Genomic DNA, 11962 nt, shown 5'->3' with positions numbered 1-11962 from the left:
TTGGTCCCAAAAGAAAATTTTCGAGGACTAGAACAGTCACTTTAATAATAGTAAGGGATGGAAAAGTGTGTTAGAGGGAAAGCCGACAAACCAAGAGATAAGTTGTATATAAAAACCTCTACAAAATCAGCACACTAATCTGTCTATGCCTGTTTCTGTCAGGAGAAGCATCTGTCTGACTATATGAGCAATTGAGCATCGCATGCGGATTATTGTTGCTTGTCAATAATGGCATGTGAAACGTAGTAGGCATAGGAAAATGACATGCTTCGCCGCATGTGGCACTGAACCTCCGACAAATCTAGTCTCCAGGTAATTAAGAGTGTAGTTTACCTTGCTCTTCACCACATCAACACATGAAAAATCACATACTTGGATCGATATCTAAAATCCTGTCAAAACAACACTCACTCAGTCACAGATAGGAGAGACGGACAGAGAGAACTGACAAAAATTCTCTAGTAATAAGCTAGATATATATATTATTCCAGCTGTGACTAGGAAGGATCCAAGGCCCAAGGGACTAGTCCTAGCCTCGTAGATGATGGTCCAAAGACTTCAAATGGATGGAGGCCTGTCTGTCGACCTCCGCTGCAACAGTGCTTCACTCTTGTTGCAAATTGCAATCATGTCCATTTCCCCGTTTCTATTTACCGAATAATAAAAAAATCCTATGCATTCCCTCATCATTGTAGAGAGAGAGAGAGAGAGAGAGAGAGAGAGAATAAAATATCCAAGCGAGAGGGCCATGTGGAGATTGCCAAGTGTGCGCTGCCTCCTTGGAACATCCCAGGCCGTGTGTTGTTCCATTTCCTTAGACAAATAATCCCAATCCCATCCTACCTGGATGTTCATGTTGCTGCCTGCCTGCCTGCCTGTCGCCTCGTGACGTCTGTCCAAGCACGAACACTCCCACCTAAGCTTCTTCCCAATCTGCTCGCTCCTACCAATTCTTCTTCTTCTTCTTCCTTCCCTCCTCTGTTGTTCCATTCCATTCATTCTTGTAGTTGTAGCTAGCAGCTCTTGGATGGAGACAGACAAGATAATCGAGGTATGTACGCTACTTTATGCATGTAGATTATGCGGCTACTAGCTAGCTAGTTGACCAGCAAGCGAGCTCCAGCTTCCTTGTTGAATTCCTCTCTTGGTTCTTGCTGCCTTCCGAATCCGATCGCCACTTGATGTGAGAGCCAGCCAGCAAGCTGTGCGGCAAGCTGCCGATCGATCGCAGGTTCATCAGTTGTCAGATCTTAATTTCCCCCTCCCGGCTCCTGGCTAGATTTTAATTCTTTGGTGGTTGGTGGCTTGGTGCAGAGTCCGATCCGAGCTATAGCTAGCCAGCTCAGCTAGATCCCCTTTCGATTGATTTCGATTCGCAGCACATATAGCAGCGAATAATCTGCAAGACAGACAGAAAGAAGAAGAAGCCAAGGCAATCCAATTCCATCCCAAGCAGAGCAGCGATGGCCATGGAGCCCGTGCTGAAGGTGGCGCTAGGCTCGGTGGCGTTCGCCGTCTTCTGGGTCCTGGCGGTGTTCCCGGCGGTGCCGTTCCTGCCCATCGGCCGCACGGCGGGCTCCCTTCTGGGCGCCATGCTGATGGTGCTGCTGGGCGTGATGAGCGCCGACGAGGCGTACGCCGCGGTGGACCTGCCCATCCTGGGCCTGCTGTTCGGCACCATGGTGGTGAGCGTGTACCTGGAGCGCGCCGACATGTTCCGTCACCTGGGCCGCCTGCTCTCGTGGCGGAGCCAGGGCGGGCGCGACCTGCTGGTGCGCACCTGCGCCGTGTCGGCGCTGTCCTCGGCGCTCTTCACCAACGACACCTGCTGCGTGGTGCTCACGGAGTTCATCCTCAAGATCGCGCGGCAGAACAACCTGCCGCCGCGGCCCTTCCTGCTGGCGCTGGCGTCCAGCGCCAACATCGGCTCCGCCGCCACGCCCATCGGGAACCCGCAGAACCTGGTGATCGCGGTGCAGAGCGGCATCTCGTTCGGGCAGTTCGTGTTCGGCATCCTCCCGGCCACGCTCGTCGGCTCCGTCGTGAATGCGGCCGTCCTGCTGGCGCTGTACTGGAACCAGCTGGACGGTGGGTGCAAGCCCGCTGGTGGACGTGGAGCGGAGGAGGTGGTCGCCGTGCCTACCGAGGTCGTGGAGGAGGAGGACGTCACGTCGCACCGGTTCTCGCCCGCCACCATGTCGCACCTCCTCCGCCGCGGCTCCCAGCAGCAGGGGGCCGCGGGCTACGACGAGGCGGTGCCGGTGGTGGTGCATCAAGACCCTGTCAAGCCGGCCAACGGCGTCCACCACAGAAGGAACGGTACCACGACCGCAACAGGAGCCGCTGCGGTGGTGAACGGCAAGGACCCCGTCAATCCCTTGCACGAAGACGCCGACGCCGACGACTGGAACAGCAAGGCGTGGAAGACGTGCGTGTACGTGATCACGCTGGGCATGCTGGTGGCGCTGCTGCTGGGTCTCAACATGTCGTGGAGCGCCATCACCGCCGCGCTGGCGCTCATCGTGCTCGACTTCAAGGACGCCCGCCCCTGCCTGGAGAAGGTGTCGTACCCGCTGCTGCTCTTCTTCTGCGGGATGTTCATCACCGTGGACGGCTTCAACAAGACGGGCATCCCCAGCGCGTTCTGGGAGTCCATGGAGCCGTACGCGCGGATCGACACGCCCACGGGGACGGCCGTGCTCGCCGCCGTCATCCTCCTGCTGTCCAACGTCGCGTCCAACGTCCCGACGGGTCAGTCAGTCGGTGTACCTCAGATATACTTGCATTATTATTATGTTTTTATGATTGCCAACAACTGAACTGCTGTGCAATCTGCCTGCAGTCCTGCTTCTGGGCGCGCGCGTGGCGGCGTCGGCGGCGGCCATCTCCCCCGCCGCGGAGACCAACGCCTGGCTCATCCTGGCCTGGACGAGCACGGTGGCCGGCAACCTCTCCCTGCTGGGCTCCGCCGCCAACCTGATCGTGTGCGAGCAGGCGCGCCGCTCGCCGCAGTTCGGCTACACGCTCCCCTTCTTCAGCCACCTCCAGTTCGGCTTCCCGGCGACGCTCGTCGTCACCGGCATCGGCCTGCTGCTCATCAGAACCTACTGACTGATGGTGATGGATGGCCGACGCCAGCAGCAGCAAATCATGCACGCACGCATTGGCAATTGGCATTGCGATTGCGTATAGGAAGGGAGGATGATACGATCGTCGTTGCCTCCTCTCCTCTATTCTGGTGAGATTAGCGTAGCACTAGCACCATAGAGATAGACATCAGCATGGTGCTTGCTCGGAGCTGGAGGCGTTTTGGGATGTACATACACGCTCTGCTAGTAAGTACTGAAGAAAGCTGTAGATTCTGGAGCAGCAGGTATTATTAGCACATCATAAGAAAAAGTTGTATATCACGTTTAGCATTCTATATATTTCTACCTGTTTCTACGTGTAATAAGGCAGTCAAGTATATTGAAACCGAATAATGTTACAGATAGCAGGAAACGGGTTAATTAAAGCCAAAACCGATGGAGTTATTCTTCTTCCTCTTATATAATGATGATGATTATGTATGTCTCAGCCATGGTCGAATGGTCCAACTGTTGTTTGTTTAGAGGAAATGAGGAATTTTTGGATGGCATGTGGGTTAGAGCAACTCCGACGGCTTGGCTAAAATTAGTAGCCAAATTCCATAGTTTAAATCAAAAGATAGTCAGCTTCCTATTTTATAAAGCCAGATAGCATATCTGTTAGAGCCTATTTTTTTCCTATATAAATTCTAAAACAACCTCCAAAATAAGAATAACCGAGCTGTTGGGGTTGCTCTTATATAAGAGTCAGCTACTTATGTGGTGAGCTTGGTAACTACGTGCTACTGTGGGCTCCATCTTTGAGGGGTTGCCGTTGTGCGTTTGAGAGTTACCCAGGGTTAGTGGGGTGTCGTGTTAGGGGGAATTTTGGGCCCAGCTTTTCTTATAAAACTAGTGCAGCCATCGCGCGCAGACGCTGGCACATGAAAAGTTTTGAACATGGATAAAAATGTGCTGGATATATACATTGCAATATGAGTGATAAGGTACTTAGATAAATATCCACGGTGTGCATATTACATATGTCGTTAAAGGCTGCAAAGTATACAAGGAAAGATAAATATTCATGGTGTGCATATTACATATGTCGTTGAAGGCTGCAAAGTATACAGGGAATAAAATGGTAGCTGCAATATGGCGTGGAAGAATACGCGAAAAACATGGACTATGTTTCAGAGATCTAAAAGTGTATAGCAGGTGCTTGGTCATCATATCCTCATGGGGAACCGTCTTGGATTGATCATTTGTCAGGTAGTTGAGATTCAGGAAGAACTAAGACTCCGTTGCACACAGTACCTGTTCGTTTTGAGGCCCATGGCGCAATGGAAGCCGAACACTTTGTGCATCAATGTGTCTCCGTTGCGGGTGGCTCTGTAAGACAATCAGTAGCCAGAGAATTAGATTACATATATGAAGTCCGAATAGCCAATTAAAGAGCTTTAAGCATATATGAACCTGTAGGTAAATTGGACAAAAATGCAAGTACAACCAGGGAGATGAATGTTAATAACCGATCAAAGGGAAAAGGCATAAGGGTACTGTGCCAGTTGATTGTTGTAGCAATGTAGACCAATAAAATTGCATTATACATTAAACTAACTTTGTATATTCCACACCGCAATCAAACGCATAAGTGAAGTCGTACATATTGAACTGATAACTGAACAATCTCCCAGTAGATACATAGCACTAAGTGCTTTTTAGTTTAGTTCAGTTCAGTTTAAGATTTGAAAAGGAATGGCATTAGAGAGATTGCCGCTATAAATGCCTTAGTGCAAGAAGAAATTACAGAGAAAGTAAAATCAGGCCGACAATAAAACATAATATTGAATTATTGATGTATGGAACAAATGTGGTTCACAGGACATTCCTAACTCAATCTCTTGTTGTAGGACCGGTGGGTCATTAGCATAAGTATAACTGGCACATGAGAAGCTAAAGTAAAATGTCTGGGATAAGTAGCCTCTCTGAAACATTGTATAACAAAGACACTTTAACTCTGAATATTGTCGGGAAAAATGCATGCCCATACAAACAGTCAGGCCCCCAAATCTGGCTAAATAAATTGGTTTCAAAAGCTGATGGATGGAACTTTAGAATGGGAGCCATCAATTCGTGTGATTAGTAACCCATTTTTTTGCAAAAATTTTGTCATAGCAATGAAAAGGGCACCACTCTCAAATCCTATTTTTTTTAACCTTCAAAATACAGGAAAGGAAGATGGAGAGGGGCAAATACCTAGGGGGCATCACAAGGAGACCTGGGTTCAGAAAGGGTGCATTCATGGGACTGCTTGAATCATAGCTGTAGTTCCCCTTGCCAATCTGCTGCCTTGCTTGAGGGATGTGGGAAACATGAGCTGGAGAGTTTAGACATGGTAAAACGACTGAAAATTTATGTGCACAATATTTATTAAGCTGCTCTAAACAGCCATGGTTCGAACATCACCGCCGCCATGTAACTTGAGGGCCATTGATTTGTCTAAAGAAATTGTCGCTGACACTTTAGAGGATGGAAACATGTATACATAGGATTGGGAAAGGAACATTCAATTAAACACTATGTTTCAGTCATGGGAGGAAGAGTATTCAAATGCACATTTTTCTATATAACATCTTATGGGAGATCAACAAGAAGAACATATAATGTGAAAAATAGAAGAATTCTTTTTTAGAAAGGACGACAAAAGCTTTGCCACAATTTTTATTAGAAGAAGAACAAAAAAAGATGACGGCCCAGTTTTTTGAGTGGAAACTGGGCCCAAAAACCACCAGACTAAAATACAACGACCAACAACTCAAGCACGAAGACCGACTACTAAAACTTAACAAACCTCTAGTGCACGAGGCAACACTAAAAACAACTCAGTCGAAAACAAATAAAACCAAACTACTAGCTTCACTCACTCTAACACTGACTCTACTAACAACATGCACAAAACACACTTAGGAGAAAAAACTTAGCACAACTTGAGATAAACTAAGGACCGCTGGTAACTAAAGCTAAAAGAACAAGCTAACTGAATTTGACCCTAGAAGGCAGCACCCGCCAGCTACCCTTTGTCTGAAGACACATCAACTAACCCACTATCTTGTTTTCTCTAGACTGGAAGGGGAGCAACAGCTTAGCACATGATGCCTTCGCCTTTTTGGAACGCCTAAAAGGAAAAAGAACTCAAGCCATTTGACCATCGCCAAGACGCCAATAATCTGCTTCGAGTGGGTCTTTGTTGCCCTCTTCTTTTTTAGTTGTTGTCCATGCTCGACCAGTGCTTCGAGGGCTTCCATATTTTCCTTAGTGAGCGGACGAACAAAGTGTTGTGCAAATTGTTCAAACTGATCAGCGGCAGATGGTTCCAACTTAGGAGATAAATCACCAAGTTTCTTAACTAGAAGCTCCTGCGCTACTTGAATTATCCCTTTTCCAATTTTGCTTTGGGCTTTGTTAGCAAGTCTGCTACTTTTGCATTGAGGACTGGATTTGTTCCCCTTGCGAAAAGGAGTACGAGGTGACCAAGCAGGGAACCCTCTTCAGGAACAAAGGAGGGTAGCTGGAGTTGAGAAGATTGCATAGTGCTAGAGTTAAAAACATCCGAGTCTTGAGCTTCCAAATTTAAACTAGGTCATTGCTGAATCAATGGGGGAGATAGAGGTATGGTGATTGATACAATGAAATCATCAATGCCAAGTGTTGGAATCACATCTAACGAAGGGCATTTTTCTTTGATTGATTGAACCGAGCTGTCAGGTACCTCTATTTGTAGACTGCTTGGTAGCACAGATTGCACTGCAAGTCCACTCTTTAAAGTTTCACCATTGACTCCCGCTTCTGTTTCAAGGTTCCCTGGCCCAACTTGTTCAACCATCAAAGTCGGTGGTGTGGAGATGCCCGAAGTTGAATATGTGGCGATGTGTTGTTCAGAGTGATTCATTTCCTGTACTTCATCATCGAGAATTGGCCATGATGAAAAACCTAAGTTGAGATTAGATACAGTCTCATCTAGTGACGAAACAACAACAATGATCGGGTTCAACTAGTCAACCTGCGATGGTGAGGTCCACTCATGATCTCTTGCCGCATTCAGCATCCCTAGGATCTTGTTTGCTATGAATGAAGGTGGGGCGGTGGCATGTGGTGTGTGGATGAGTGACTCGTACTGTATGGGATCACAACTGAAAATACTCTGTTTTGGTACCTCGATGCTGAACATGTTGCCCTCGATGAGTAAGTCACTATTGTCTAACACCGGTGTTATTTGTTCCTCACAAACTTGGGTAAGAGGCGTTGCAAATGTGACGTGCTTGGTCTTTCTCGTGCTACAACCTTGAGAGCCTTCATGGGATGAAACTGCAACAAAACCTCCTAAATTAGAGTACAAAAAAGGTGGGGAGCCCTCCTTGCTGTAATCTCCTCTGCGATGTGGAGAAGAGGATTCATGGTGCACCCTAGTGTGATCCCAACATGAGATGGCTTTGTGTCCCACCTTCAAGCATCACCAACACCTCACTTGATATCTTGAACTAGAATAGTATGACCTTTTAAACTACGAACAGGCATACGATCTATGGCCCTCGCCTAGGCAACTCCAGCAATGAGTTGGCCTTCTGCAAGCTGTAACTCTGCGGTTAGGCGACAAGCAATTGAAGCATTTGCCTTCTACATGAATGAAGAACTTTGACTTCCTCTTAGCCTATGCACTGGTCTAAAACTGTAAGCGATAATATCTTGGGCTTGCTCTGTTCTCATACTCTCTGCCTCGTAGTTTTGGTAGGTGACCCTTTCTCTGTGAACTTGAGTCCTCTGTGTTCTGATTCCACCAATAATCTAGGCGAGCCTTAGTCCACCCAGCATCACTGTCTTCCAAAATTGCTTGCCTTGAAATTGCCTGATGCAGCAGCTTATTTGGAGCAAAGGCTATGGTGAAGCCATTGGGCACAGACCTGACATCAACCTTGGGATGTTTAGCTGAATGGGCTCTCTCTTCTTCTTCCACCTCCGCCACATTCACCTCAAAGCACCATTTCTCTTTCTCTTTACAAGAGAGACTACCTCTAAGAAGCTCTTCTTGAGTGATGTTGGGCTGCTGCAGGTTGGGGTTAATGGTGTCCATACTCTGGCCTGATGCATTAGGCGGATTGGGGTGCTTTTGGAGCAAATCTTGAACTATCGGGTCCATTTGCAGGTTTGTGGTGTGACCGAACGATTGCCTTCGCTGCCTTGAGTGCAAGAGAGTTTGCAAATACTTGGCAAGATCTGGGAGAAAACCCTGAACTTGAGCCTTTAGTGCCGGATCGATTTCCCACGGACTTGACACCACATCAAAATCTAGAGGATCTTGTATTGTGTTTTCTGTTTCCAGGGTTGCAGTCGATTTACCTTGAAGGGAAGGTTGCACTTCACGAACCGGAGGCTCTTAGGCTTCATCTGACCCATGGGGATGTAGATAATGGTGAGGAGCATCTAGATCTTGTGGGGAATCGGCTGATTTGGCTGCATTTTTCGTGGGTTTGGGTGGATCTGTGGTTTGGGGGAGGTCAATGTCGGGAGGCAAGGGAGGAGCGGACGGGAGCATGTCTCTCACCATGGGTGAAGCCAGCTATTGTGGCTCCCCTTCTACACTCCATGGAGCTCGATCTGGACTGCTGGTTACTTGTTGGGGCTGGGAATTGCTATGTTTTGCTCCACGTTCACGCCACTCATACACCATGAGCAGGGGGGTAGGAGCTGCGGACTTACCTAGGGGTGGCAGATCCTTGGCGGGGGAAGGTGGATTTGAGTGTTGGATGGCTGAATCAGGGTTCGGGAGCTCGAGTTTGGGGCCAGGTGGGGCGGGCGACGTGTCGCCGTCGGGGGGGGGGATTTTTTTTTAATTTTAACCCTTTTTAATATAATTTTAAATCTAACACTGTCGTTTTTTTACTAACACTTTTGGCCACGCCTATTGCCCTGGCGCGGCCAAATGCCTGTGCCGTGCCATGCATGGTGGCGCGGCACAGGGCTGACGTGGCGTGGGGCGGCCGGGGGGGCCGCTGACGTGGCGGGTCCTGCCGTACCACCGACCATGGCGCGTTAGTGCCGCGCCACCGACCCTGGCGCGGCAGTGCCACACCCTGTTGCGTGGCGCGGCTGGACCAAACATACCACAAGAGCAGCCACACCACCTGGCCGCTGCGCCTGCCGCCGGCCCAGGCTACCTAGATGGTAGAATCGAATAGAGAATTTGATAAGCCAATAATTAGTTTTTCGTCTTTCATAATACGGTTATGCACCATTTTAACTAATCAATTATGAAAAATTGCCACCGGTGTCCAGATACGCCGGGACTGCCGGTTCCCAAACGCAGGGTACTTAATCTCACCGGCAGTGCTGCCATGACTCAACGAAACGAATAAGAAGCAAGTTGACAAGCCGCCACATAACATATTTATTGTTTTGACATAAGTTTGACATAACATAACCAAATAACCCCGCAAGTTTCGGATGCCAATATTCGTTTGACCTAAATAAACTAAGACCCAGGAGTGTAAGGATCCCTCGGACGCCTCTGTCTCTTTGGATTTGTTGGCAACACATTGGGAGTGTAGCCAACGTCGATATGGTCGCGTCGACGGTGCGTATGGCTCATACCCTGCAGGTATATGATACGTACGATTACTTATAATTCTTTATGATTGTTAGTTCATGGAGCCTACGTATTGAAACAAACTATCTTTGTTAGTACCTGTGAGGCTCCTTGGGTGCCAAACGGGGCACCACCTAGCTGAGACATGCCGATCTATCCTGCAGCCATTCGTCCCACTAGTCATACTATCTGCGGAAGCCTGGGGGTTCGTCGTCATCGTCATCGTCCTCCTCCTCGTCCTCGGTTGCAGGGTCCTTCCCAGCGCTATGATGTGGTGGTGTACGCACTGTGGAAGTGGCACCCTGCATCATCAGCTGAGAAGAGTCGACTGGTGTCCTCAAAGAGACTGAAGACATGCCACCCAACTGCGCGGGGAGTGACGGTTCCTCATAAGGAGTGTCCATGCAGCTCAACTTTTGAGCTAGCTTCCTACAGCTCTTCTTCACCTTCTGCATAAATAGACGTTAAAGTTAGTTCATTAGTCAAACGCATATACAATAAAGAAATATTTTCGAAAAGGACAAGTTTATGCTTACCTCCACAAAAGCCACGAGAACGCCTGGCCCCTGCCCTCTAGACTCGTGAAGCCGGAACGCTGCTTCGTTGGACAGCCTTGACAATTATGTCGCCTGGGTATAGAAACACGGTTGGACAGTTTTAGTACACATACATAATACCAAAAGGATAACAAATTGTACCATTCAAGTATCTTACCACGTATCTTTGAAGCGGGGCTCTCTGTAGCTGTGTGTCATCCCTAGTGGTAACGTCGTACACATCTTCGATGACATCTTTCTTTGAGTCCTCGTCAATCACCACGTCAGTGTACGGAGGCTTGATATGTGCCCTCGTAGACCTGTGAAGCCACCGCAGGTACTCATCGAAGGTGTGCTGGTCGTGTGGACCTGCAAGGACCACATGTGGTACCCTGGTCTGCCACAAATGGATGTACGAGTTGTGTGTCACGCGCCAATCCTTGGTCTTGTACCTCTTCCTACGGTCAAACCTGCAACAAAATGATATTAGTTGTACCAAACACACCTCTGAATTATAACATTGTTATTAATCGATAACGCACCCATGCAATACTTGATTGGTGGAGTAAAGCGGTGGTGGGCAGCCTGTCATTCTTCCAAACTATCTGCAGACCCAGATGGGCAAGTGAATCTCGACCACATGGAAGAAAATAAGAGAGACGTCACAGCGATACTCGTGACTCATCCCTAGTGACAGGACTCAGATAGTCCTAGAGCTCCGGAGAATCCCAAGAACACTAAAACACCTGAAATTTCGTAATTATGTTAGGTTGTGATATAGTGTACATCGAAGAAGACACTGCTATAATAGTATAGAGAGCGTAACCTGGTGCTGTGTCAGGACGTCGAGACCGTTTGTATACTCCCTGTACTTGTGCCACGCATTCCCTCTAACTAACTGTGCTTCCATTGCTGCATTGAACACGATAATGAATTAACAACAAATAATCTCATCATATCTAACTACCTGGAAGAATATAATGAACCGAAGTACTTACCGGTAAACCATTATTAAGGGGCCTCCCAATGGATAATCGTTCCCAACATCAAACCTGGAGTAGGTAGGAGCAACCCCCAAGGTTCGCATGTCCTGAGGTGCGATGGCAGGCAACGCATAGCTGTCGATACGTCCATGCCAAGACTATGCTGCCCCAGCTATACCCCGCTATGTTCTCCCACGGCTGACGAAGTATGTCAAGGAAGATCCAGTTGATGGTGTTGCCTGAGACGTCTAGGAAGAGGAAAGCACCAAGAAAGTGCCAGAGCCACACTCGAGCGAACCTATCGATCTGTGCCTCCTCAGCTTGTAGGTTCAAGTACTCAAAGCGCTCTGTGATCCAGGACGATGAAACACCAGAACTTTTCCTATAATTGATCAAAGAAAATAAGACCCGATGCCAGCTGTAAAGCAATGCAAGTATTAAATAGGCTTGAATTACTCACTTATTTTTCTTGGAAGCATCGTCGTCCGGTGGAAGAAAACTAGTAAACTGAGCCACCAGCTCCCTGCAGTGATCGTTGTCAACTATCCCTGTCACTAGAAGTCCCCCCAACCGAAGGCCTAAAATAGCCTTCACGTCCTGCAATGTTAAGGTCATCTCACCACAAGGTAGGTGAAACGTGTGGGTCTCAGGCCTCCACCTGTTATAAGAATAGAACGACTGTTAGTTGCCTCTAATTTGTTACATGAAAGTTTACGTACAAAGAATGCACTCGCA

At 48.1% G+C, this 11962-nt stretch overlaps 1 protein-coding gene across 2 annotated transcripts; it reads left to right on the top strand.

Moving 5' to 3' along the window:
• The first annotated feature begins 733 nt into the window (after window positions 1-733).
• Window positions 734-3428, top strand: LOC136467937 (silicon efflux transporter LSI2-like). 2 transcript variants are annotated; one of them, XM_066466753.1, is made up of 3 exons: window positions 734-1231; window positions 1315-2751; window positions 2843-3428. In XM_066466753.1, exons 2-3 carry the CDS (start codon window positions 1464-1466, stop codon window positions 3109-3111), a joined length of 1557 nt encoding a protein of 518 aa, XP_066322850.1. In that variant the 5' UTR covers window positions 734-1231; window positions 1315-1463; the 3' UTR covers window positions 3112-3428. The 2 variants fall into 2 exon arrangements, with proteins under 2 accessions (XP_066322850.1, XP_066322851.1); XM_066466754.1 differs by having other exon boundaries at window positions 734-2751.
• The last annotated feature ends 8534 nt before the right edge of the window (window positions 3429-11962 follow it).

This window comes from Miscanthus floridulus, chromosome 7 (assembly GCF_019320115.1).
Source record: "Miscanthus floridulus cultivar M001 chromosome 7, ASM1932011v1, whole genome shotgun sequence".
Classification (NCBI taxonomy): domain Eukaryota; kingdom Viridiplantae; phylum Streptophyta; class Magnoliopsida; order Poales; family Poaceae; genus Miscanthus; species Miscanthus floridulus.
Note: the sequence above shows the minus strand (reverse complement) of the source record. Positions and strands in the feature narration are given on the sequence as shown.

Excerpts from the sequence above, each read along its gene's own strand:
- LOC136467937 (XM_066466753.1), top strand. The coding sequence starts at position 1,464 with ATGGCCATGGAGCCCGTGCTGAAGGTGGCGCTAGGCTCGGTGGCGTTC. Across the intron at positions 2,752-2,842 it reads CGCGTCCAACGTCCCGACGG|TCCTGCTTCTGGGCGCGCGC; the intron begins GTCAGTCAGTCG and ends ATCTGCCTGCAG.